The sequence below is a fragment of the Cyanistes caeruleus genome, chromosome 22 (assembly GCF_971803275.1).
Source record: "Cyanistes caeruleus chromosome 22, bCyaCae1.hap1.1, whole genome shotgun sequence".
In the NCBI taxonomy this organism is placed as follows: domain Eukaryota; kingdom Metazoa; phylum Chordata; class Aves; order Passeriformes; family Paridae; genus Cyanistes; species Cyanistes caeruleus.
Window position 1 is genome coordinate 7471006 of NC_141722.1, and position 27416 is coordinate 7498421.

Consider the following 27416-nt stretch of genomic DNA (forward strand, 5'->3'; position numbering starts at 1 on the left):
GGGACCCGCCGCTGGCTCCGGCCCGGAGCGAGCGGGAACAGCACCAAAACAGCCCAAATTTCACACAGAAACGGTGCTGGGTGCCGGGTGGGGATGGGAACGGGGATGGGAACGGGGATGGGAACGGGGATGGACACGGGGGATGGACACGGGGGATGGGAACGGGGGATGGACACAGGGGATGGACACAGGGGATGGGAACGGGGATGGGAACGGGGGATGGGAACGCGGGATGGACACAGGGGATGGGAACGGGGGATGGACACAGGGAATGGGAACGGGGGATGGACACGGGGGATGGGAACGGGGATGGGAACGGGGGATGGACACGGGGATGGGAACGGGGATGGGAACGGGGATGGGAACGGGGATGGACACGGGGATGGGAACGGGGATGGGAACGGGGATGGGAACGGGGATGGACACGGGGGATGGGAACGGGGATGGGAACGGGGATGGACACGGGGATGGGAACGGGGATGGGAACGGGGATGGGAACGGGGATGGACACGGGGATGGGAACGGGGGATGGACACAGGGGATGGACACAGGGGATGGACACAGGGGAGGGACACAGGGGATGGACACAGGGGATGGGAACGGGGGATGGGCACAGGGGATGGACACAGGGGATGGGAACGGGGATGGGAACGCGGGATGGACACAGGGGATGGGAACGGGGATGGACACAGGGGATGGACACAGGGGATGGGAACGGGGATGGACATGAGGGCTGCCGCTCTGTCCCGCAATGAGCGACCTCCGCCGGCGGCAGCGCCCGGTTCTGCTGCTCCCCGGCCCCGCTCCGCTCCCGGCCCCGCTCGGTTCCCGGCCCCGTTCGGATCCCGGCCCCGCTCCGTTCCCGGCCCCGCTCCGTTCCCGGCCCCGCTCCGTTCCCGGCCCCGCTCGGTTCCCGGCCCCGCTCGGATCCCGGCCCCGCTCCGTTCGGATCCCGGCCCCGCTCGGATCCCGGCCCCGCTCGGATCCCGGCCCCGCTCCGTTCCCGGCCCCGCTCGGATCCCGGCCCCGCTCGGTTCCCGGCCCCGCTCGGTTCCCGGCCCCGCTCGGATCCCGGCCCCGCTCGGATCCCGGCCCCGCTCGGATCCCGGCCCCGCTCGGATCCCGGCCCCGCCCGCCGCCGGAGCTGCCCGGGCGGAGCGGCCGCGCCCCGGGCCGTGCCGGGGGCGGAGCGGGGCCGGGCCGGGCTCTATTTGGGCCATGTGATGCCGGCCCGGCCCCGCTGGGCGCGCCGGGAGCAGCGGGCGCGGGGCTCGGCCTGCCCGGGGCTCGGCTCGGCTCGGCTCGGCTCGGCCTGCCCGGAGCTCGGCTCGGTTCGGCTCGGCTCGGCCCGCCCGGGGCTCGGCTCGGCTCGGTTCGGTTCGGTTCGGTTCGGGGCCATGGTCCGGCGGGCAGCCCGGGCACGGTAGGAGCCGGCGGGGCGGGCGGGGAGCGGGGCGGCTCCGGGGCCTCTCGGTGCCCGAGCAGCGGCGCCTCTGGCGGGCAGGGCCGGGGCGAGGCCGAGCCCGGCTGCGGGGGAGCAGCCCGGGGAGACTGATGGCTGTGATTGATTGATGGCTGTGATTGATTGATGGCTGTGATTGATTGATGGCTGTGATTGATGGCTGTGATTGATTGATTGATTGATGGCTGTGATTGATTGATTGATTGATTGATTGATGGCTGCGGCTCCGGGGATGCCGCGGGAGGGGCGCTGCCCGAGCCCGGCCGTGTGCCCCGGGCTGGGAGGGCAGCGATGATCGGTGCTGCGGCTCTTTGGGACAGCGGGTTTGTTCCTTCGGGGCTCCGGAGCACACCTTACAAGGTCTGGTTACTGTGTCGCTTTTTACTACATAAAGCTACGCGAGTACAGCGGGGACTTACATAATCCTCTGTGTGCAGGACCCAGAGCGTTGGTGTAAGGTCAGTTTTGCTGTAGCCTCCTGCCGGACTGCGCCCTGTTTTGTCCTTATTCCCTGGCTGAAGTGGGCAGCCGGGGTGCCTGGTGGCTGCTGGTGGCCATGCCCCACTCAAAAACCCTGAGCTGTCTGAGCCATGGCTCAAGATAAGGAAGTTTACAAAATGATTGTAAAAATGGGAGTTGCTCCTTGAAGAAAGATCACTTTTTGGTTTTGGTTTTTTTTTCCATGCTAGAGATGCAGGATGGCTCAATGAACCTTTTGTCCCAGGAGTAGCGTGTGCCTTTCCCACCCCTCTAACATCTGATTTCTACAGCAGATGCAGCCCTGCAAAGCTCAGCAGCACAGACAGCTCAGGCTTGCTGCTCTAAGTTGGCTGCTGGAGCAAACTGCCGAGACTCCAGTGCCCCACGGTAGGAGAGGTCTGGCCGATGGTCAGAGTGGCTCTCCCAGCCTGCAAGGAGGGATATTTCCCTGGTGAGTTAATAAGGGAACAGCCAGGAATGCCACGGAGCAGCGCTGCTGTTTACAAAGTGAAGGGCAGTGCTGGCAAGCACCGACGTGGAGGAGCATCTTCCCTGAGCTGCCCTGGGTCCCTCTCCCTCTGCCCTGTCCCCCTGCCCTGTCCCCCTGCCCTGTCCCCCTGTCCTGTGTCCCCCCCTGCCCTGTCCCCCAGGGGTGGGGATGGGGGATACAGAGAGCAGATTTTACTCTTCTCCCCGCTCAAAGGCAGGGGCTGAAATGCAGCAGTGCATTCCTCAGGGGATATTGGGCTGTTGCAGTGCAGCAGCAGCAGCCTTTGCAGCCTCTCTCCCCTGCTCTGGAGGTTACTGAAGTGCTCTGTAATGTGCTTTGGGGCTTGTTTGTAAACTTCTGCTGGATCCTTCTGAGCTGTGGGCTCCTGTTCCAGGCACTGGCCAGCTGATCCGCGCTGCCTTTGTGTGCAGTCACTCGCTGCTGCTGGGTGTGGGGACTGGCCTCTGCTTGCTGCTCTCCTGTGTCTGGGCTGGTTTTTTTCCCTGGACCCTGTTTCCTTTCCTCAGAAAAAGTGAAAGCAGTCTGCAAGGTCTGCTTGTCTTGTGAGGGCTAATTAAGAATTCATTAAGTTCCTGGAATTTAAAATCTGTAGCTGATGAGCCGGTGAGGACTCTGTGCCAGGGTTTGTGACGCTGCAGACAGTGCTGACAGATAATGCTCCAAGTCACAGTGCAGTTTCTGAAGAACATAAGATGTGGAATGGAGTATGTTCTGTGGCTCCCTGGGGTTTGTGCTTGGAGCCTCTGCAAACACTGGAGTTGCATCTGATGGGCTCTGAGAGCCCCATGCCAGTGCTGGTTACAGTTTTGGGCTTTAGTGTACTTGTACTTCCTGAGCCTGGAGTCACCCAGGGCTTGTGTTGACACGGGGTGAGGATTGACTGGGGCTGGCAGAGAGGTGATTTCAGCTGGGATGAGCTTGTCTTCATGTCCTGTGCAGGAGCCTTGTTCGTGCATTACCTGGCAGAGTGGTGCAGCATGACAGCAGCAGAGGAGCAGACCTGCATGGGACCCTGCATGACCTGGGGGTTTCCCAGAGCTGTGGAGCTGCTGCTCTGCTCCTTTGTGTTTCCAGGTGTGTGATGGAGCTCATTCCCACAGCTTACCTTGCCAAGTCACGAGTCAGACACCGGTTGCTTTCAGACAAAGCTGTGTGATGCCTGCAGAATAAAAGTGAGTGTCTGGTACCAGACTGCAGTCACTGGGTTCCTTTGCTGGTGGCCTTTGCAGAATGAGCTCATGTCAAGGTGTTGACTCACTTCCAGTTACTGCACTGCTCTGGAAAACAAAAGAATCTTCCCTTGAGTTATTCCATGTGAGTGACTGCTACAGCTGCCTCTGGCTCCATGAATATTTGCTGGGGGAAGAGTGCAGTTGTCCTTAATAGAGATGGGATATGTGCTACAGGTAATGGCCAAAAACTCTCTGCTGAGTGTGAGAAAATACAGCTAAAAAATAAAAGTTTCCAAGCGCGTGGTGGGGAAAATGTGCCACTGTTAACTGTGTTTTCCCAGGGACTACTAAAACATCCATTCCCTTTTAACTCTGTACTGCTCTGCCCTTAATGGCAACACTCTGGAAACTCCTGGGGTAAAGTAAATTGGTCTGTGGCATTGGTCAGAGAATTCTCTTGCAGACTAAGTGGTTTTTACAGCAAAAAGAAAAGTCCCATTCTGGGTGTTAATTTGGTACAGGAACTGCTTTTATCTGTAGCTCTGGGGTGGCATGAGCTGCCTGAGCTCTGGAGTGTGTAAGGGAAGGAGACAGAAATTTCCCCATTGGAATTGGTTTGGTGTGGGCTGGGTGCTGTGTGGAGGCACTGCCAGAGCACTGAGCTGTGCCAGCCCTTGCAGAGCCCTGCAGCTGGCAAGGGGACAGGGAAGGACAATGTCCTGCAGCGCAGGGACGAGCAGGTGAGTGTGAGGGCTGTGCAGAGGCTGCTCAGGACTGCTGGGGACAGCTTTGTCACACACTGCCATTGCTCTGGCTCCCCACAGCTCCAGGCTGCTGCTGGTGCCAGCCTGGCAGTGTTGCTGTGCCCAGCAGTGAGGTTTGGGGGAATGTGCAGGGATGTGCCCAGCAGTGAGGTTTGGGGGGATGTGCAGGGATGTGCCCAGCAGTGAGGTTTGGGGGGATGTGCAGGTTGGTGTGCCCAAGGAGCAGGATTTGGGGGGATGTGCAGGGCTGATCCTTCCTTGACTCTGCCTTGATGTGTGGCCCTGCTCCCCACGCTCCCCTTGGCACTTGGGCATTGCCAAAGGCAGGGAATAAAGTCCCTGCCCTGCCTGTGTGGTAGCTGAGGCTGGGATGGAGCTGGTGCCAGGTTTCATTTCACGGGCTCTGCCATGTGGCTCATGGTGGCAGTGGGGTGGGAAGGGTGGGAAAGGTGTTCTTCCCTCTGGGAAAGGTGTTCTTCCCTGTGCAGTGTGGGACTGGCACAGTGAGGAGCTGTGGCCAGGCATTGACTTGCCAGGGCTCTGCTCCTGTGGAAGGTGCCTTGTCATCCTCCCTTCTGCTTTGTACTTCAGCAGCACTGAAGGCCACTGTCAGAGTTGTTTGGATTAGCGTATTTTTCTCCTTTAAAAGAGAAACAGCCACGTGTCTTTGCCTTAGGCTTTTTTTCCTTAATGCTGGAGAGTCTTGTCCACTGATACTTCCTTGTCTCGTGGCTTTCTGAGTTTTTTCTGTTCTAGAACATGGGAGGACAGACTTGAAGCTTCAGCAGTGCTGCTGCTGTGTAACAGTGAAACCTCCCCGGGAGGAGAAAGTGACACATTTCTTTGTCCTCTTACAAAGCTTTCTCTTTAAAGAGACTTAAAACACAAACAAGAAGACCCCAAGAGCCACCACCAATCTGCCAGTGAGAGCAACTGAGAGCTTTGGGGAGAAGGTGGTGATGGCTGAATGGAGTTACCAAACATGGGCTTTTTCTTTTAGCCAGGAAGGGGAATTTGATGAAGCTTCTAAGTCAGAGCAGCTGTGTCGATGTTAGCTTCAAACTGCTTTCTTTGGAGAGCTGGTATGTTATCAAGTCAGGAATCTGTCCTGAGGAGATCCCAGATGGGGCCTTGACACCATAAATGTACAAAGGCACTCAGCTGCACAAAAACTGCAGAAACAGCTTCGTTCTGAAGAACGTGAGCCACAGATGGTGAACGGCCAAGAAAAGCAAGCGAGGGGTAAGGCTGAGCTGTTCTCCACATGAGAAGGCTGCATTGGTCTCAGATGTTTAGAAATCCTTGGTTTAAACTTCTGCAGACTTCACCGTGGATAAATTCTGCTTTGAATGTACTCTTGTAAATTAAAATCTGCTTAATGCAGAGATGTGAAAAACGCCTCCATCCTGCTGTAGTGTTTGGAGGTTTGTAGCAGGCCCTGGGTTTGGCCAAAGTGTGGCTCTTGCCTGGATGCCCCAGTTGATTGCTGGCTGGTTCTTCAGCCCCCTGGCTCTGTGCTGCAGGGAGAGCAGCATTGCTGCTCACTCAGAAGAGAATGATGACTCCCAAAAAGCTTCCATGCAGTGCCCTGTGGCCCTTCCTGCTGAGCTGGGGGTGTGAGGAGTGGATGGGGCTGTGCTGTCATCAGCAGCTCTGCACAGAGTCTCCCTGGACATTCAGTCACCCCGTGCTGCTTTAAGGCTAAAGCAGTCGTGTTATTGCAATATTGCATATTGATCGAGGGAGGGGTTGCTTTGTTCCACACTCACCCAGGGCACTCATGCACCTGGGACTTGAGGATTCAACAGGTGCCCATGTAAAGAAATAGAGAAAATACTCCCAACTTGGTGAGCAGCTGGTGAGAGGTAAGCTGAACTGGGAGGATTTGTGTCTGTGTCCCAGTTCCTGTAAACTCCAACAGCTGCAGACTAAACCTGTTGACCCTGTGCTGAGAAGAGGCCGTGGGCCTGTGAGAATCCAGAAAGTCCCTGGCGTGGTGCCTGTGGGATGGGAATGGGGCTGCTGGGCTTTGTGCTGTGGGTGTGTGACAGGCGTGAGCTGCTGTCCCCTCCTGCCCGCTGTCCCCTCCTGCCCGCTGTCCCCTCCTGCCCGCTGTCCCCTCCTGCCCGCTGTCCCCTCCTGTCCCCTGCCCGCTGTCCCCTGCCCGCTGTCCCCTGCCCGCTGTCCCCTGCCCGCTGTCCCCTGCCCGTGCCCGCAGCTGGGGCAGGTGGAGCTGGGCTGGGAGCGGATCCAGCCATGGAGCTGTGGATTTGCAGGGAGCCAGGGCACCTCTCTGTTCCCTGCCGGGGTTTCAGCCCCACACCTCACCCTGGAACTGATCTGGGCACCTCTGGGCTCTGCAGCCCGGGAGGAGAGGGCCAGGAGGGCCCCAGATTCCTGCAGGATATTGCTGCCAGGCCAGGAATGTGGCACACCAACCTGCCAGGGTCAGAAAGGGGCAGCAGATCTGCTGTGAGCTTGGTGAAACCTGGGGAGGGGAGACAGACCAACTCCTGAACCTGCTTTGGGTTCCCCAGCTGGGGTTTGACTTGCTGAAGGTTGAGATGGGGAGAAGAAGGAAGGGCAAGCTGGATATCTTATGGTTTTTAATTTATCAATGACTGAGGTCCATCCCAGGACTTGGACACTGTCATTCCTTGACAGCTGCCTCAGGTAATTGCCCTTCAGATGATCCACTGGAGGACCAACAAGCTGCTAAATAGTTGAATTTTTTGGCTGTGTGGAGGAGCAGCTTTGGAAGGAGTGGAGAGCTTTCCTGGATGGTTCACTCAGCTGCAGCATCCCTGTTTCTCTGGCACTGGTGTCAGGGTGCCTGTGCTGCTGCTCCCATCCCCTGGCTTGGTGGGATGTCAGCTGTTGCCTTCTGGAGAGATTGCTGAAGGGGCAGGTCCTGTGTGCCCACAGTTCTGCACTTCTGCCATGGGTGACAATAAAATCCCAGGATTTATCTCAGGATTTATCCCAGGATTTATCTGGGTGATGCGATGGGGTGACACAGAACTGCATCTGCAGGACACAGCTTTGTGTGTCAGCACCTCCAGAGGGAGGGGACACCTGGGGAGGTGCCTGGAAGGAGCAGTGCCCACACTGCAGGGAGGCTGTGCTGCTGCAGCTGCTCCTGCGCAGCGGGGCACTGCCAGCTGTGCTGTGTCACTCCAGGGTGGCACTGCCCTCCAGATGTTTGCCTGCAGGGAGCTCCAGCGAGAGCTGCTGGACTGGGTTTGTTCATTTTGGAAGGAGATCTGTGCTGCTGGGGGCACTTGAATGCACACTTGGTGTACGTATTCCTTCTGTGAGGACCTTCTGCCATATTTTCCACAGAAAGGAATTTGGCTGTGACTCATGAGGTGCCTTCATCTTTGCCCCTTGGCACAGGGATGTGGTTCCTGGGGCATGCTGGTGTTCCCTTCCAGGCAGAACAGCTCAGCCTCCTGCTGCTGTGCCACAGCCACACAGATTCCATGGATTAAACAGAATTTCCACTGACTGCACGCTCTGGGACATGGCAGCAGCCCCTGGCTGAGCTGAGCAGGGTTGGCTCCAGGCCAGAGGTGTGGCAAGACTTTTGGGATGCACCTCGGAACAGGCAAGAGCAAAATGAGGTATAAACCTTACCTCTGCTGCACTGTGTTTATGATAAACATAGCAACCCTTTTCTGTTCAAATGGAGCAGAATTGCAAGTTTGGGTAAGAAATCAGGATTGAATGGCTCTTGGAGCTTTAGGTAGAAGAGATTTCTTGCTGCAGGTGGGAGAGCAATGTGCTGTGTTTTAGGCTGAGGACAAGTTCCCCTGTGGATTTAAGACAGGAGAATGGGGTTTAAGCTTAGGGTCAGTCAGGTGGAGAGGGAGGTGTTAGAACCAGCACTTGATCAGCAGCGTGTGCCCTTATGTTGTTTGGATTAGGCTGTCTTCAAACTTGGCAAAAACACCAACTGATCCTCAGTCTAGACTGGTTTTGAAAGAATCCTTGGCCTCATGGGAAACCTCTCAAGGTGCAGTGATTGCCCTGGCACAAAAGCCTTCTCAACAGGAAAATGTTCAACATGCTCTTAAATCTTGTTTTGGCACATCTAAGAGGACCACAGAAGGAGTCTGGCCCAGAAATGGTGTCTGGCCCAGGCTTGTGGTGCCACGGAGGTGACAAGTGCCAGTCCTGGGGCCCAGGTGGACAGAGCAGGTGGCCCAGCAGGTGGCAGGGTGGCAGCAGGGCCAGGGTGGCTTTGCAGGTCCCTCAGTGGAGCCCTGTTTTGCCTACAAGTCTGACAGAAGAGCTGGGCAGTCCAGCTGTGTGTGGGTAGATGAATCTCTCCAGGGTGAGCAGCTCCATGGCCAGCTCTGTCCAGCCTAGGCTGATATCTCTGAGGGATTGGTGTTCCCTGCCCGGTTCATGCTCTCATTGAGTGGCAGCAGCGTGATGAACTGACTGCAGGAATGAAACCCCAAGGTGAGCTCGGCCTCTGTGAGCTTTTAATGGAGGGAAACTGTTGGATTTGATGTCCCAGCCATTGGATATTCCAGACAGGTCCCATCTGTCCCGTGTTTGGGAGGTTGTGGGTGGCAGTGGATTTCTCATTGCTTTCAAACTGGTGTTTGCACACAGCAAACCTTGGCCAAGCCATCCAGCCTCCTCCAAAGGAGCAATTGGAACTTCAGCAGCAGCCAGGAGACCTTGGACATGCTTTGAGCCTGAGCAGCCTCAGGAAAGACAGGAGCCTGCACACCGAGGCAGCAGCCAGAAAAACTGGCTCATCTCTGCTGTTCTTGATCCCCAGACTTTGAGAGAGCCAGGCAGCTTCTCCTCTGTGCTTGTTCCTGAGCAGAGTGAGTGCATCTTGCTTAAGAACACATCTCTTGACTGTTTCTACAAGGCTTCTTCCTCTCTATTTCCTAACTTCCATTAATCTGTCTCAGACCTGGTTTTCTGACTGGAAACTTTCCATTGATGTCATGGGAGCTTTCTGTGGCCCACATCAAATAGCCAGGTTCACCAGGACTCCACAAATGTTTATGTTAAACACTATTTGGAAGGCATGCTGACTGAGGAGACCTGTGGTGGCTGTGGTATGCAGGAGGATGGGTTGGCTGTCCAGCTTCTGTCTTGCCTTTGAACTCTGGAAGTGCTGGCAGCTGTTTAGTGCTGAGATAAGGGCTCAGGAGTGCAGCTCAGCAGAGTTTCAGCACTGACTGCTGAGCTGTTTCTCGTCTCTTACACTGCAGAGGCTTTGCACTGGGTCACCTCAGTGGAAAGGACCCAGATGGCAGAGTCTGGATAGTCACAGCAGAGAGCTGTGGCGTAATTACAGGTGTGGAATTTTGTTGTTTTGGAGGGGAAAGCCACAGTTTAGTCTGCTGAGGAGCCCCAGGGAGGGAAGGAAGGACATGCATGTTCTTCAGACCCTGCTTACTCAGGCTTCTGTGGTGGTGTCAGAGCGTTTGGAAGGTGGAAACAGAAGGGCTAAAAACCATCTTGGCATCCCCTGTCAGCCCCAAACAGCCCAAGGGTGAGCAGTGGTTGCTCCCCTGTGCCTTGAGCTGCAGCTGAGTCGTGGCACTCTGGAGGTGCTGAGGAAGCCTCTTTAAATACCACTTGATTTCCAGAGCCCAAGCTTGTGAAGCTGTTGCTTAGGAGTGAATTTCTGAGTGTGTCCCAGTAAGAGCAGGGGGCAAATTTCACCCCTTGCCACTTGAGCCAGTGTTGCAGCTACTGTGAACAATGCTGCAGCGCATGTCTTGGTCACTTCTTTTGGCAAAAGCATTTGTTCTGTATTACCACAACTGCTATTTCCAGGAAAAAGTTGCTCTGGGGTATCTGGCCACCTTACAGAGCAGATGTCCTCTGAAGGCAGCATGTGCATTCCTGCAGCCACAGTTTGTGTAATGTGCTTTTATCCTCTTCATGCTGGTGCGCTCTGCACTTTCAGATGTGATTTGTCTTGTTGAGCTTTTACAGGGATAAAACTTCGAGCAGGCAAGCTAGAAAAGCTTCTTAAAATTGCTGTTTTGTGAAGCCTTTTGGTGAATGGTTGAAGCAGCCAAAGCTTTCAGGTCCCCCTGCCTGTCTCCGAAACCACCGCAGCAATTTCCAGGGACCCTTTAGGTGATGGTGAAAGCAAAGCATTGCATCAGGGACTGCACTCCCTGCCAGCTCCCCTGAGGTATGCAGGGTCTCCTCCTAATTACGGGATGTCCCAGGTCAATTATAGCTAAACACAGAGTCCAACCATGTCATTAAACCTTTTTGGCTAATGACAAGTCAGAAATGCAGCATCATCCCAGCATGCCCCGCTCTGGGGAGCTGCTGAGTGTGTTCCAGTAAAGCTGGCAGTGAGAGCTGTCTCTTGTGCAATCTGTCTGCCAGGAATATCCTCTTAGTTCAGCATTTGGGAGCTGCTGGGCAATCCCTCCTCGCTGGTTCCTGGACGTGGAGAGGGCTCACCTTCCTGAGCCTGCTGCTGGAGTGGTTTGCTGGATGTTGACAAATGTCTCTGCTCTGTGCCATGTTTATCCAGCTCTTTCCGTGGCTTTTTGCTCCTATAGCCAATATTTGAGTTGCACAGCTTCTGGCAGCTGCCTCACAAGTGGGAGGTGAGCACCACATCTTCCCAGGGGCTGGCACTGGGCTGGCTCCTCGCTGCCTGCGAGTTCCAGAGGCTTTAAAGGTCAGCAGGAGCAGCTTTCCACACTCCCTGCTGGGCAGTGCAAGGCTGGGGATCTTCACTTCTTCCCCTGCAGCAGATGATGCTGAGATCAGGCTGCCCTGGGCAGGCAGGAAGTGCCAGTGCTGTTTTCTGTGCTGCATCACAAAACATTTATGCCCAGATATATATTTATATTTATATCCACTGTACTGGAGGTGTTCTGCCAGGGTGTCACTGCTGCCTTTCTGCTGGGGGACATCTCTGGGAAGCTGTGGAGGCCTGGGGGAGGGAAGGAGGAATTGGAAGCTGAAGCAGGGACACTGAGGACCTGAGCAAGCCGAGGTTCTGGGTGACCCTGCCATAGCAAGCTTGGATTTGTCTGGACTCTTCACCTCAACTGGCTGCTGCAGCAGCTGGAGAGGAGAAATTGCATCTTCTGTCTGTGTTGTTGGATTTGGAAAGGGTTTTTCCACAGCTTTTGTTATGTTTAAAGGGTGGTTGTTGTTCCCAGATTAAACTTGAATAGAAAACATAAGGCTGCTGCCAGCTTTCTGTCACAGACACCTTTTATCTTGCATTCATCTCTTCCAACAGATGCTGCTTTCATTTCTTCTACTTTGCTTTTTCTTTTTTTTTTTTTTTTTGCTACAAGACTAAAATTAACAGCCCTTTGATGCAGGGGAAGAAACTGTATTTCAAAGCAAAGTACCTAGTTAACTTTGATAATAAAACTGCTGGTTTTATCTTGGAGGTAATTCCGTGTTCCTTGGAAACAAATCTGAGAGCTGGAAGCTCCTGAGCCCTGCTTGCTCTGAGTGAACATCAGGATCCTCCTTCCCTGGGAGCATCAGTGGCTGCTGCTGGGCTGGGAGGAGCAGCTGGGCTGAGCTGCTCCAGGTGAGGCTGCGGCTGCAAGGGAGGTGCCTGGTGCTGCTGGCAGCGCTGCTGCAGGCTGTGTTTGCAGCTCTCAGAGGCTGCAGGCTGTGTTTGCAGCTGTCAGAGGGTGCAGGCTGTGTTTGCAGCTCTCAGAGGGTGCAGGCTGTGTTTGCAGCTCTCAGAGGCTGCAGGCTGTTTGCAGCTGCAGTGTGGCACTGCAGCTGTCAGAGGGTGCAGGTTGTGTTGCATTCCCAGCTGCAGGTTGTGTTGTGTTCCCAGCTGCAGGTTGTGTTGCATTCCCAGCTGCAGGTTGTGTTGTGTTCCCAGCTGCAGGTTGCATTCCCAGCTGCAGGTTGTGTTGCATTCCCAGCTGCAGGTTGTGTTGCATTCCCAGCTGCAGGTTGTGGTGTGTTCCCAGGGTGGCACTGCAGCTGTCAGAGGGTGCAGGTTGTGTTGCATTCCCAGCTGCAGGTTGCATTCCCAGCTGCAGGTTGTGTTGCATTCCCAGCTGCAGGTTGTGTTGCATTCCCAGCTGCAGGTTGCATTCCCAGCTGCAGGTTGTGTTGCATTCCCAGCTGCAGGTTGTGTTGCGTTCCCAGGGTGGCACTGCAGCTGTCAGAGGGTGCAGGTTGTGTTGCATTCCCAGCTGCAGGTTGCATTCCCAGCTGCAGGTTGTGGTGTGTTCCCAGGGCGGCACTGCAGCTGTCAGAGGGTGCAGGTTGTGTTGCATTCCCAGCTGCAGGTTGTGTTGCATTCCCAGCTGCAGGTTGCATTCCCAGCTGCAGGTTGTGTTGCATTCCCAGCTGCAGGTTGCATTCCCAGCTGCAGGTTGTGTTGCATTCCCAGCTGCAGGTTGTGTTGCATTCCCAGCTGCAGGTTGTGGTGTGTTCCCAGGGCGGCACTGCAGCTGTCAGAGGGTGCCAAGCACGGAGCTCGAGGTGCAGCACAGCAGGAGGAAGGACTGAGGACATGCAGTGGAGCTGCCTGTGTCCTCCATAGCCAGACAATTGTTTCCCCTGCCCTCCCCAGCCTCCCTGCGCTCAAAGACTCGTTGGTGAGAGCATCCAGCTCCTGCCTTTCACGTTTCCCACTTCAGAAGAGGAGCCCTGTGAGGTGAGGGCTGTTCCCAAGGGGGAGGCTGAAGCCTGCCTGTCCTCAGAGGGAGCACAGCTGGTGGATGAGGCTGCACATGGCCCTGCTCATGTGCCAGGTGACTTTAGGGACTGGAGAGTTCCTGACCTTGGGCCCTGCTGGCTTGGCAGTGTCCAGGCCATGGAAGGACAGATGTTGCTGCCATGGGTCAGTCACAACCAGTGCCTGATGCAGCAGAGGCACATCTGCTGTGCAGGTCATGGTCCAAGATCTCACTGGAGAGCAGGGGAAGGGAAATGCCTGCTGCAGCTTCCAGACTCACTGAGGGACACCATGGAAGGTGTTTTTGCCTATGGGCAGGTGCTGGAGGCACTGGAGAATCTGCCAGGACCTGTCAGACTGAGTGATGAGCCCCTGCTTGGGATGCACTGCAGGGCTGTTGACTTCTGAAACATCCTTTTGCTAAGTGAACAGAATGGTTTCCTAAACAGTGTGAAAAAAGTCACTTCCTCAGTGACTCAGCTGTCTCCTCTTGTGAGGCTTTGTCTTCAGTGGTGACAGACTCCACAGACCTCAGGACAGGAAGGACCTGAACCCGCAGTTCAAAGTGTGAAAGATCCTCTGGGGTCTTCATACACAAGGATGCAGCTTCAGTCCTTCTTTTTCAACCCTTAGGAAGCCCAGGATGGGGAGATCTGGGTGACTTTTACAGAGGAATGCTGAGTTTTTCCACGTGTCAAGGTAAGACAGTAAGGCTTGTGAACTGAACCCACGTTTGTGCTGCTAAGGGTAATTTGCTGAGGGGTTTGAAGGCACAAACAGCTGGGACAAGGGGTTGAATTCACTTGTTTGGGATTTATTCTGCCTGAGGATTAACACAAAATTCAACCTGAAACTGGCTGGTTAAGAAACGGCAATGGCTTGAACAGGGAGGAAGATGCAGAACCCCAAGCATGAGAAGTTTTGTCACCATTAAGTTTGCCAGGCTTTGGAACAGGTTGCCCAGAACTTGTACAGTCTCTGGTTTTGGGGGTTTACAAGAGTAAACTGGTGAGAGAGAAAATAAGATTTGAGTGCCAGGGCAGTGGGGATGGAGCATAACTTCAGTTCTGCACCACGAGGCCCTGGTTTTGCTGAATGCTGCTCTGGCCTCTGAACCAGAACCCAGTTCCCAGGGCTGTAAGAAGCTCCTTGGAGGGAGCAGAGACTGTGCAATGGAGCAGGAATTATTTGTTTCTAGTACATGGCCCAGATTTCAACCATGCTTTTTCTGTAGTGATGAGCAGTACCAGACACTTGCACAACTTCCCCTCTGGCAGAGATGTATTTGATGTAAATACATGTGCTGCAGCTTCAGACACAATAAACGTATTTGAGGGTAACAGGCTGAGTAATCTGGTGCTTGGCAGCTGCTCTGTTGTGGGGATTTTTGCTTTACTGTTAGCAGTGCTTGTGACATCCTTAAATGAAAAAAGGAAGAGACAGTAACTGAACAGCCTTAATGTCAAAATAGCTCCAGCTGCTTTACCTGAGAGGAGGAGTCGTGCTGGCTCTGTCTCCTGCCACAGGAGCAGGGATTGCAATGCTCAGAGTCCACTGGGGACATTCTCAAGCCATCTCTTTGAGAGTTGTCTTTGCTCTGCCCTGCTGTCACCTGGGGAGGGGACAGAAGGGGAGTTCTGGTAGCTGGCTGCTGAGAACATGGATTTCTTTTAATGCAGCTGCTAGCAAGAAACCACAGTGATTCACGAGCTGTTCTTAGGGGAAAGCAGTGCCTTGTTATCAAGAATTTTGTCCTGGTGGGTTGGTGGTGGTGTTGGCCAATCTCGCAGTCATAGCCAAAAATGTGCTTTTGATATAGGAGTGGAAACTCTGGGCAGAGGTAGAAACATCAAACTTCTTTCTTTCCACCCACTGCTCCCCTCATTGTCAGACAAAACTCATGAATCCAGGTACTTCAACAGAGGTGAGGGATGGACAGTGGGCAGTGTAGGCTGCAAATTAAGTGGGAAAATAAAAAACCAGGGGGTTCTTGTGCAAGAGGGTGGCTTATCCTGGATTATGTGGGCTTCTTTAATGCAAATAGTTCTGAACATAAACATTTACTGTTTAAAATTCACGGTGGCTTAATTGTGGAGGAAATGCCTCTCTAAATGCAGCCTATCAAATGGCTCCAGTGCTGGAGGGAGAAACATTCCCAGATTGACCAGGCCTTTCAAGTGCTGCTTGGTTAGAAAACTGGGGGGCTGTGTTTGCAATGTGCCAAATGTAGATTTCAGCCTTAAAGGCTTCTCCTGGCAGCGGTGCCTGTTCACATGCAAAGTCCCAGTAAGACATGGAAAACCAGCTGAGGGTGGCTGGGCAGGTCCAAAGGTGTGAGGAAGGTGAACCTCTGGATGTGTGAACAAAGGTTGCCTGTGATCTTTCTTCCTGCTGCTTATGTGACTTATTTCTGCTGGCACTTGGTCTGGCAGCAGCTTACAGACAGCTCTTGGGTGCCTCTGGAGAAACTGGAACTGTGCAAAGCCTTTTCACCATGTCCAGGTGCTGCCTCTGCCCACACGGAGCTGTTCTGCTGCTTCCCCCAAATTCCAGAGGAATTCTCTGGAGTGCAGCCCTGTGGCACCTTGAGCTTGACACCTCCCATCAGGATGAGTGTCCCCAGCCCCTGTCCTGGCAGCGAGGGCTGTCTGCAGTGCCTGGCTGTGCTGTGAGCCTGAGCAGGGGTCAGTCCCTTCTGTGGCACAGGGCTCGGTCAGGAATTGCCTGGAACCCAAATGCATGGGGTCACTGGTGTAGGTAACAGCACCTGCTACAACACCCGGTTCAGAGTTGCTTCTGGAAAGCAGAATATCTAGAGATAGATAAAATATCTAGAGATGATATTCTAGAGCAGCAGGAGGCTGGGGAGGAGCGAAGGGGAGAGCTGTGAGGTAGGTCAGTGCTGCAGCAGGTGGGATGTGGGACTCTGGTGCATTTCTCAGTGTTGAGCTGCTTGCAGAGCTGTCCCTGGGATGGCAAACCCAGGCTCCAGCCTGGTCTGAGAAGAGCTTCCCTTGCTGGGTCCTGCCCCAACTTCCCAGCCCCTCTCACACCACAGAACGCTGCCCAGCACAGCTCAGAAGGGTTCTGATGTGTGTTCAGAGTAAATTCCTGTTGTACAGCTAACAACAGGAAAAAAGAGCTGAAAAAAGAGCAGATTGCCCAGGTCTTTTTAACATCTGTGAGTTGCAGTAAATGAGCAGTTCCCAGCCAGAGTCTCCTTGTCCTGACTTGGTGTGCAAAGGCCACAGGCTCTGAGTGAGTGTGGAAGGAAATGAGAGCAGGGTGAGGAGTCACTGTGCTGCTGGCAGTGCTGAGCTCTGGACTCAGCAGCTCTGATTGTTCAACCTGCAGAGCTCCCAAATGCTGCTGCTGTCCTCAGAACACCCAGGACAAAACTTCTGCAAGGTGCCTACAGAAAAGAGACTGCTTGAGAGTCCTGGCCTAAGTGGGCTGACCATGGGAAGCTGGACCAGCAGTGCCTCGTGCCAAGAACATAATTGTTGCAGGCAAATGACTGCAATCTACCTGTGAGAAGCTATTTTAAAGACTCTTGATTTGTGCCTGGGCTTTAAGCTGCAGTTGGCATTCATAAGTTACCCTATGCAGAGCTGCAAAGAGTTTAATGACCTCTGAGACATCCACCAAACTTCCTCTGTGAGGAAAACCAGCCCGAGCTCACTTGTTTTGTTTAAAGAAATGTCTTTTCTCTGCAGCGAAATTGCTGTTTGTGACTGCCTTCAGTGGGAGAGAAGATCTCTGGCACAAACTTCTGGAACTCCCTCTGAGTTGCTTCCATCATTACAAATATTTTGCAAAGTAAACTCTCTCCTATTGCTTAGAATTGTTTTCTGCCAGATTGTGCAGCGTTGCAGTTCACAGGAACCAGCTGGACAGTGGAAATGTGCTCGAGTCGGTGTCCAGCGAGTGGCTTGGTTGAGGATGGCTGGTGGTTATTCAGGTTTTCATTTGCTCAGAAGTGCTGCTCTGAGTAAGCTGGGTGCTGTTTTGGAGAGCCAGAGGCTGGAGGATGGGCTGTGAGGGCATGGCAGAAACAGCCAGAGAAGCTGAGCAGGAGCTGCCCAAGGAGGGCGAGCTGTGTCCCCATTCTGGCTCCTGGTGGCCTCATGTCCTGGCACTGCTGTACAGGGACCTGCTCCAGGCTTCCTGGGGCAGGAGCCTCTCCTGCAGGGCTGGGGGCCAGCTGGGCCAGCAGAGCCCCTGCCCAGGGCTGGGTGAGTGGGGCTGTTTGCTCAGCAGGGCGGTGCTGCCCTCCAGGCTGGGTCAGCACCCGGTGCTCCCCATCCTGAGCACACCTCGAGCACTGGGGCTTGTCAGGACCTCCTTCCCCTGCTGGAGGAGTCTCCTTTTTGCTGGTTGCTGGGACCAGTGCCACCTTCCTTAGCTGGTTCTTGCCCAACCTCCCGTGATCTGTGGCTGCAGTTTCACTTTCTGCAGAGGAGCCCTGGCAGCAGCTGAAGCTGCTGAGCCAAGCTGCTGCTGCTGCTCAGGAGGTGGGGCTGAGTGAGTAGCCCCTGTGGCAACCTTGGCCATGTGTGAGGCTGCCAAAACCATTGCTATGCAGCCGGGGTTGCCTGCCCAGTCCTGATCCCGGCTGAGTTGCAACACTCCGAAACTGGCTCTGACCATGTTGTTGGTGCAGTTGTTCCCGTCGTCTCTGCCTGGTCCCTGCCAGCACAGCACTGGGGAGCTCCAGCAGCACAGGTGAGCTCGCCTTTCCCAGGCTCTGGGTGCTGTTTGATGGGTGGGAAGGGTGCTGAGGCCAGAATGCTGCTGGTGGCATCAGCAAGTGTCCCAGCCTGCCTGGGCCAGGTGTCAAACACAGTGCAGGTCACCTGCTGCGTTTCTCAGGCTCACAATTAACACCAGGGACACTCCTGGGTCCTGGCTCCTGGGGGCTGAAGTTTGGCTGCTGTCAGAGGCACGTCAGTCCTTCCCTCTTCACCCCACTTGAGGTGTGCTGCAGCACTGCTGCTCCAGCTTGGCTGCACAGAACATCCCCATGATCCAGGGATCTGCTCTCAGCCCCACCGGGGGAGCAGGGAACTCAATCCCTGCTGGGGAAGCAGTTCTGAAGAGGGGAAGGCATTGTGAAGGGTGTTTGTGGGGTTTCTGACGTGTTGGCTGTGCACACTTCTACCTGCTGGCAGGTTAGCCAGCAAAATGGGAGTTGTGTTTGGCTGTTGGCTTGCAGGGTGAGCATTCAGCCCAAGAAAATTATCCCAGGTTTTTTTCCTTTTGCTTTTCTAGTGAAATCATGGGAACATGAGCAAAACTACAGTGGGTTTTTCAGCCTTGTTCACTGGTACTGTCTGGGATCCTTTAGTTCAGCTTCTAAAGCTTTAAGCAAGTCAATGACCATGTGCAGTATATATATATATATATATGTGTGTGTATGTATGTATGTATTTCCTTTCCTTCTCCTGAGGTGTGTTCCAGGCTGGAAATCTCTAGGGCAGGGCTCTGATTCATTGTCTGCAGAGCACCCAGAGCCTGGGTGTTTAAAGGTTTGGCCTCTTATCTGTAGAAGTACACCTAATGAATATTATGGGAAAGAGATAAAGCCACAGTAAACTGCTGAGAAGAAATAAAGTAAATCTGGATCAGGAATCAAGGAGTTGAGGCTCCTTCATGTGTTCCTGCTGATGCTCCAGACAGGTGTCCTGCAGAGCAAGGGAGAACCTGTGAGGGGCTGTGAGCTGCTGAACAGCAAAGAGAAGCTGGACTCCAGCTCTGCTCTGCCATGTGAAGTGTCTTACTTGCAGAGCTGTGTTCTCCCTGTTTAACAGCAGAGCTTTGCCTTCCATTTAAATGTCTTTGCTGTCTCCTGCCTTGAGCTGTTTGCAGCAAGCAGTTGTTTTGGAAGCTGGCATTTCCATCCAGGATGGCAAACTGACTGCTTGAACACCCAAATGGAAGGGAGGTCTAATTCTCACTGAACACAGCAGTGAATAGGTTTCTCTGAGACACCCTTGGAATTTCATTCCCCAGTTTTTAAGCCCAGAGGGTTAACAATAGAACTGAGAATACCATGGGAGCAGGAGTGAGCATCACAGGGATGAGCTCGTGTTGGTAAAGCAGAGCAGAGTTGCAGCAAGCCTGAGCTGTTGATAAGACAGATAAAAGCACTTTCAGTGTTTACATTTGTACTTAAACCTGTAGCAGTTCAAAGGTTTTGGAGCAGCTCATTCCCTACTGTATCTTTTCCTTTTTGGCTGCCTCATATCCAGCTGCCCAGGGCATTAATCCATTAATTTACCAGGATAAGCCTTTCTGTCTCTCTCCTGCTGCAGGGGATACAGGCCTGTATTGTCTTGTGCTTGAAGAGGCTTTTCCTTTTAAGAAATGGGGGCATAATTGTGTTCCTGACTGGAGGGCAAGGTGCCACTCTGCAGCTCTGGAGCAGGCTGGTGCCAGGAGCAGCAGAGCCAGCTGTGAGCAGGAATTATTGCCTTGCCCTGCCATGGATCCCCAGTGCACTGAAACCTTGGCACGGGGTGCTCGGTGCCTGACCTGCTCTCCCTCTAACCCAGCCCTTTCTTTCAGTCTTTTTCCTTTCCTCACCCCCTTCTCTTTATTCTGGCTGTTGTTGTTCACCTGCTGGTGACAGTCTGCCTGGGAAGGGGTCCTGAGCAGTGGAAGGGAGGAGTGGTGCTTGTGTCAGAGCTGCTCTTGGGCAGCAGGGGCTGTCCTGCCCCACAGCCTCAGGAGTCTTCTCAGGGGTGATTCCTTCCTGCTGCAGCAGCCTCAGAAGCTTATGTTGGCAAAAGGCAAAAAGCCACAATGAACAAGGCATTGTTCTGCTAATGAAGAGCACAATTGTATTCCTTTACTTGAGTAAAGTCTTGAGTATTTTGTGCTTCAAACACCAGTGCTCCTGCAGCCTGCTTTGTTTTGGTTTTTGTTTCCTATGCTGTGTTCTCACATGTACTGCAGGAAATCTCTGCCTCTCCTCCCTCTGCCAATGTTTTGTTCCCTTATCCTAATCAAAATTCCAGCAGCTGAATTTGCCTGTGGACTTCCACGTGTGCCTTGCCAGTCCCTTGTTGCCAGCTGCTGCTGGATGCCGGGGAGTTCACCTGGTGCCTCGTGCCGAGCACCAGAGCTCTGTGCCAGCAGCTGATGGCTCCATCCCAGCCTGAGCAGACAGCTGACACCGAGCCTTGGTGAGAACACCTGCTTTGGGTCAGTGTGAAGGTGCCTCTCGTGGGGCTGATGTCTGGTTTGCTTTGTTCCTGGGGTGCCTTGGCTGGAGATGCTGCAGAGCCAGGGAGCCGTGCCCGGGGCTGAAGTGAGTCATGGGAACGCTGGGCCCAGGCACGAAACCCTGAGCTGTGGGAGGGTGATGCACTGGCGTGCAGGGACTGCCCTCCCTCAGCTGCTTCTGCTGTCACTGCCTTGTTTTTGCTGTTGGCCAGCTGGCTTACACGGTCCAGGATCTGTTTTGATGTTGTGGATGGGATTTATTTAACTTCCAGGATGTGGTGGTCATCTCAGCAGTGATAACAAGATTTGGCCTATCTAAATGGCATCTTCTGTCTCAGTGCCCAGCATCTGAGGTCCCTGAATAGTTTGAAATAGCTGCACTGCAGCCTCTGCATTGGGATGTGACTTTCAAAGAATCTCAGGTATTTTCCTCTCCATCCATGATTTTAAAAAAAGTGGGAAAGGAAAGAAAAAGTAGTTTTGTCTCTTGTTACTTAAGAATTGGGATTTAGCTCACGGTTCCAATGGCATACCTTGGACTAGTGGTAAAAACCTGTAGGGAAGCTGCTGAGTTCACCCCTAACCCAGAACATACGTGAGCATTCCTTGTTCACCTTCTAGCTGAAGCCTTGCTGATGTCCAGTAATCTTATTTTTAAACCAGATCTGATTCATGCTCTATTTTCTATGCCAGATGAGGTCCTTGGTTGTGAGTAAGTGTTGTGACTGTAGCTGGCAGGAGCGCTGCATGATTGCCTCACTTCAGGAAATGTTAAAATAACACTTTTTTTTCTTAGAAAGCTCGTTTGCACCCCTCCCACTTCTAATTCTCCTAATAGCTGCCCCCAGTTTGGCAGCTGTGTGACAGAGGGCTGTTTGTGTTGCTGAGTGAGAGCAGAGACACTTGAGCTGGAGGAGAGGTGCGCAGAGCGAGCGAGTCTCTGGCCAGGAGATTTCAGAGCTTTCTCTGCAATCTGGAAGGAAAACTGCTAAACTGTGAGAAGGATCTTGCTCCTCCCCCTGGGCTCTGCAACTGAAACGAGGGATTTTTTTGTTATATATATTTTTTTCCTCTCGGAGAGGAGAAGCTGCCCCAGCTGAAGCCGCTCACAGCAGGTTTATCTGCCGGGGCTCGAGGGGCCGGGAGCTGCTGGAATGAGAGGCCCCCAAGGCTGGAGCCAGCAGCCTCTGTCTGCTGCTCTGGACTCGCAGTCAGCCCTCCAAGGTACTCAGCAAAGCCTTAGCTGGGGACAGCCATCTCCTCAGCCCTGTGGCCACGCCAGGGTGGTGGAAAGGGAGCACACGTTGTTGGGATGAACAGATGAACGTGGCACACGAGGCCCAACGTGCTAATGTTTAACTTGTCTCTTGGCTTTTTTTGTCTTTTTATTTTTTTAACTTGTCTCTGTTTTTCTTTCCATCCATTAGGCAATCCTGAGTGGTGCACATCTTGACAAAGTCTCCTGGCAACGTTTTCTGCGGGGCTGGATGACAGCAGAAGCCGCCAGGTAAATCGATGAGCCCGTAAAGAGGCGGAATCAGGCCGCACGATGGGTCAGAAGGTCACAGGTGGGATAAAGACTGTAGATATGAGGGACCCTGTGTACAGGCCACTGAAACAGGAGCTCCAGGGCCTGGACTACAGCAAACCCACCCGGCTGGACCTGCTGCTGGACATGCCCCCGGTGTCCTACGAGGTGCAGTTGCTGCATTCGTGGAACAACGACGACCGCTCGCTGAACGTGTTTGTGAAAGAGGACGACAAACTGATATTTCACCGGCATCCGGTGGCCCAGAGCACAGATGCCATCAGGGGCAAGGTGGGCTACACGCGGGGCCTGCACGTGTGGCAGATCACGTGGGCCATGCGCCAGCGGGGCACCCACGCCGTGGTCGGGGTGGCCACCGCAGAGGCCCCCCTGCACTCCGTGGGCTACACGACCCTCGTGGGCAACAACCACGAGTCCTGGGGCTGGGACCTGGGGCGCAACAGACTCTACCACGACGGCAAGAACCAGCCCAGCAAAACCTACCCCGCCTTCCTAGAGCCGGACGAGACTTTCATCGTGCCCGACTCCTTCCTGGTGGTTCTGGACATGGACGATGGCACGCTGAGCTTCATCGTGGATGGGCAGTACATGGGGGTCGCCTTTCGAGGACTCAAGGGGAAAAAACTCTACCCAGTGGTGAGCGCCGTGTGGGGCCACTGTGAAATTCGGATGTGCTACTTGAACGGGCTCGACCGTGAGTATGACTGTGGCAGCACAGCCCTGTGGCTGCCCTTGCTGGGCCATCCTGGGGAGGGCTTTTCCCTTTCCAGAGAGACCAGGACTGCTGTCAGCAGAGGGATCACAGCTCTGAATCCTCCAGGGCAAGTGCACAAAGTCAGTCTGGCTGCTCAGCTGTGCTGTCACCACAGCTCTGCGGGGAGCAGGCAGGGCCTGGGGAGGTGGTTTGGTGTGAGGAGGCAATGCCAGGTGTCCAGCTAGAGATGGGAAACCTTGTAGTGCTACCAAAAGAGCAGCAGGAGCATTCCTCTGACAGTTGCATTACTGGCACTGGAACCCTGGGGTCTCTGTACAGAAACAGTCCCCTCCTTAAATGGATAATGAAGGGATGCTTAAAATCCCTTGCAGGCAAAGAATAGGGACAGATTTTCCCATCTAAGAAAATGGGAATGTTTTCCATCTTTCAAAGTAGCTGACTTCCCTGCCTCTCCAGAGCAGGGTGTGCTTGTTCTAGCGAGGGGCTGGATGCTGTAGTCAGCCCAGCTTGCGTGCCAGGCCTTTTACTAACAGGCACATCAGTCTCTAGCTAAGCTTAGTAATAAATTTGTCTGTCCAAATGTGCTAAAGTCTGTTATCTCTCATAGTCAGAAGTTCCCATGGGGCCAGGCTGTGACTCAGTCCTCTGGGTAGGGTGGAGGGGAGAGGTGAAGGAAGTGGATTAAAATCTGGATTTATGTTGCGAGTGAAATAAGTTTGGCAGTATTGGTATGAAGAGTAGTTTCCCGTGCATTCCAGAACAGGGCTGTAGCAAATTGGGCTCTTGTGTTTGTGCTGGAGGCCCAGCACTGGTAAACCCTGAGTACAGCAAAGCTGCCACCAGGCACCAGAAAAACTGAGCTGCCAGGATGACCTGGAGAGCCTTGCAAAGGGGCAGGAGCAAAATCTGCAAGTGCTTCGGGAAATACACTTCAGCTCTGCAAGACCAAACAGAGAGCTCTTGGCAGAGCATTTCCTCACCCAAAGAAAGCCCAGCTCCTTCTGCCACAGCAGCCTAAAGAAAGTCAGCAGCTCCAGGAACCGGGTTTGCCGGAGGGTCAAAGCCAAAACCTGCAGCTCCACTCAAAGCCAGCGAGTGTGTGGAGCTGCTGGCACAGAGCTGCACTTTGCAGGGAAAGGGCCACCTCCAGGGCTGGGTTTGGTTCTAATGTGCTCTCAGCTAAGGAGTGAATGGTGGGCACCAGGCCAGCAGTGACTGGATGCTATTTTGGCACAGATAGAAAGAAGGTGTCTGGCTCTAACCACTTGTGAGCATTCAATAGCAACACTGTCCAGTGATTGTAGTGCTTGTGAATGGAAGGAGGTCAGATATGTGTGTGCTTTCTCTTTTGCTCTCCTGTCAGACTGGGTTATCAGTGCAGGCTGAGGACAAATCTTAATCTCTGTGGAAGATCCTCTCCCTGTAAGGCCACTGCAGTGAGAGGTGTTTGTTCTGCGGATATCTGAAGGCTCTGGAGGTCAGGCCCCGTGTCCTGGGGATGCCGGGCAGTGCCTCTGTCCCAGCTCTTTCTCCGTGGGACTGGGGCAGATTTTGGATGCAGAGGGTCTGTGCCCCTGTGGTTTGAGAATAAACCATGCTGGGGAGTGCCAGAGGAGTGCTGCCACTCATGGGCCTGTTTGAGAGTCCATATGATGGACATCTCTCCAGTGTCCCAGGCGGGCACAGAGCTGCTGTGCTGCAGGGGCAGCACCCCAGGCGGGGCAGGGCACAGGGGACCAGGGCTGGCTCTGTGACACAGAACAGCTCAGAGCTGGGCTCAGGGGGTGGGGGAACACTCGGGTTCATTTGGCACATAGCAGTGGCAGCTGGAGCTGTAGGCATCTACCAAAGGTACTGAAAGCTGCAGCTTCTCAGCCAAACCCATTCTGTGGGGGCTCTTGGGTGTCTGTGTTCAGCCCCAGCAAAGGAAACTTGCTAGAGGTGCAGGCAGAGCCCTCAGGCAATAGAAGGATGTGCAGTTATCTGCTTTGGGATGCCTGTCAGCCCTCTCTGGGGGCAGGACAAACCCCTCAGGCTTGAGCAGTGTCAGGGTGAGCTTTGACAGCAGCAGAGGCTGTGAGGAGCTAATGTGAATCTTCCTCCTGTGCAGCTGGGATGTTTGACCTCAGCCCCCTCTGTGCTGTGAGTGAACTCAGCAGCCCATGTGCCATTCCTGAAAAACTTGTATAATCTTGTTCAGGGCTTTAAATACAGGATGCAGAAAAAGATAGCCAAAGGCTTGTGTCCTTCCTGGGTTTGTGGCACGGGAGGGACTGCTCCAGTGGGAAGTGTCAGGGTGCAAGCAGTAACATGAAGCTTTGACAGGTGGCTTTGTTTTTCATGGGAGCTGTGAGATGGAGGGGCTGACAGCTGTTACCCTCCCGTGTGAGATAAATCACGGCACTTTCTGGGTACCCAGACACACTCTGCCTGCTGTAGTCTTTTACTTCAGTGGCTCTTACAGAAGTTTCTGGATACTGCAGTAAGAGGCATGGGATGTGTTCTGACTGGAATGAGTGGAATTGCAGAGGAGGAACTTGCAGTCGGTATTCCAGGATTGTTTCATTCACACATTAAACAGCCTGCAGGAACCTCATGCTCTGCTGGTGTGTGGTGAGCTGAAGCTGCTGAGGCCCTGCAGACAGCACTCCCTTCTCTTGCTCAGTGTTCCTGGGGGATGGAGGAGCAGCAGGTGAGTGTTACCTGTGGGCTGGGCTGTTCATGTCTCGGCTCTCTCTCCCCAGCTGAACCACTGCCTCTGATGGACTTGTGCCGGCGAGCCGTGAGGCTTGCCCTGGGCAAGGACAGACTGACTGAGATCCCCACCCTGCCCCTGCCAGCCTCCCTCAAGAGTTACCTGCTCTACCAATGACCCTCGTGCTCCAGGACAGGTGGCACCAAGGCGGCGATGGGCGCTCTCCACCCTCGTGTCGGCCCCGCCGCTGCAGCTCCCTGGCCAAAGGATTCCTGCCACTGCTTCAGCCTCCTGTGCCCTCACTGCGAGCTCTCCAGCAGCCCTTGCTCCACTGCTTTGTTCCTCGGAAGCCACTTCCCCTGCACACGTACAAAAGGAACATTTACAGAGGCTCTGTGCCTGCCTGCTCCTGGGAAAAGGCTCTGCTGCCTCCCCCAGCTCCGAGGGCCTCGGGGGGAATTCTTCTGTACCAGCTAAAGGGAAGAATGATCATAAAAGAACAATAATAAGAATAAAAGTAAGAATAAAAACATAATTTGGGGAAAGAGGAGGCATTAGGAATAGGAATGTTAAGACCAGGTCCTAAGATAGGAAAGGCTCAGGATGGCCAGCAGAGTTGGAAAGAGTCTGGAATACCTTAAAGAATTAACTAATGAGTTTTTAAAAGCCAAAAAATAAAAAGTACAACCCCAAACCCTGAAACACCAAAACCAAGAGCCCTTCCAGCAGGACACTCCTGAGTTTGGAGGAGGTGGTTATGTTGCTGATGTCTGTATCTGTGCTGGGACATCTCACCTTGCTCTGTTGCTGTTCCACAGGTCGACTCCCGCTTTCTTGTTTATCACCATTGCTTCTCCTGCTCCATCCTCTGCTCTGCCTCCTCCTGGTGGGTTTGGCTCAGTTGATTTTGCAGTCAGGCTGTCTTTAACATCTCCTCCCTGACTGAGAGCTGCAGCTTTTGCTCTGGGGTTCCTGGCTGCTGTGGAAACAGGGAAGGATGAGCTTGTGCCATGGGCTGGGACCATCTCTATGGGCTTTGTCCCTCAGTGCAGGTCCTGTCCCCTGAGCTCTGCCCCCTGCTCCGTGCCCAGGCTTTAGAGAAACTAACATTGCTCTCATGTCTCTGCCAGGGAATTCTCTTCTTGGATAAGCTGCTTAAATTCATCCAGACCAGGCTTGGTTCTGTCACAGACCAACTTCATCTGCTCTAACCTCTGCAGCAGGAGTGGTTCTGTGCCCTGCTGGGGTGGGAGGGTGTCCCACAGGAGTGTGGCTGCACAAGTGACACCAGCAGGTGAGCCCAGGAGGGGACTGCTGCAGGGGGAGCTTGGGAGGGTTAAACAGAGCCCAGGGGCATCTTCAGGCCCAGCAAGAGGAAACTGAACCTCTGCAGAGCTGGGGAGCAGGAGGGAGCTGCAATAACCCTGATGGAATCAGGGACGAGCAATTCAGGCAAAATCAGCACATCCCAAATAGATCCTCAGTAGCCAAGTAAAGAGGATGACACTCCTTTATTAGCAGGAGCTGCTCTCTTGACCTCTCCACAGGTTACTATGCTGCCTTTCTGGGGTTATTTTGCACATTTTGTGGTTTTTTTCTTGAAAAAATGTTTGTGTGATTGTGGTTTTGTTTTGTTGGTTTTTTGGTTGTTGTTTTGTTTTGTTTTTTTTTGCTTTCGAGTTATCCCTTCAGTTTTGTGTAGGTACAAATGAGTTTAGTTGTTGAAAATGTTAATATATATATTTGTGGTGTATGTATAAGAATATGTTTTAAACAGCTGCTGTAGGGTACCTTTTTGAAAATAAACTACTTGCATAGTATATTTTTTAAAGCACAGAGTTGGTGCCAAGACTGGGTGGGGTGTGATGTGCCCCTTTTTTAATATTATATGACTTTTTTTTCAACATAGGGGTTTGTACTAGTTTCTGTTGCAGGGTGGGACACAAAATTCAGTGTGTGTGGAGCCCTACTTGGTTGCCTTCAACTTGAACCAGTGTCTTCCAGAACTCCAGGGAAGGAGCTGTGTTCTCCCTACTTCTAATGCTCTTTGTGCTCCCTCATTTCCATCTCTCCTCACTTCACCAGGACAGTGCTTTGTACAGGTTAAAATTCTTTCTATTTTATGACTGTAGATAATACTCAGTAACCTAATAAACTTTATTAAATATTA

The 27416-nt window shown here is 53.6% G+C and overlaps 1 protein-coding gene across 7 annotated transcripts; it reads left to right on the plus strand.

Annotated features, from left to right (window-relative positions):
• Positions 1–1175: 1175 nt before the first annotated feature.
• SPSB1 (splA/ryanodine receptor domain and SOCS box containing 1) lies at positions 1176–27416 on the plus strand. Of its 7 annotated transcripts, XM_086860798.1 has the most exons (4): positions 11977–13039; positions 13694–13759; positions 21715–22530; positions 25296–27416. In XM_086860798.1, the coding sequence occupies exons 3-4, from the start codon at positions 21837–21839 to the stop codon at positions 25421–25423; spliced, it is 822 nt and encodes a 273-aa protein (XP_086716924.1). In that variant the 5' UTR covers positions 11977–13039; positions 13694–13759; positions 21715–21836; the 3' UTR covers positions 25424–27416. The 7 variants fall into 7 exon arrangements, with proteins under 7 accessions (XP_023796323.1, XP_086716927.1, XP_086716924.1 ...); XM_023940555.2 differs by lacking the exons at positions 11977–13039; positions 13694–13759 and adding an exon at positions 1176–1423; XM_086860801.1 differs by lacking the exons at positions 11977–13039; positions 13694–13759 and adding an exon at positions 5409–5631.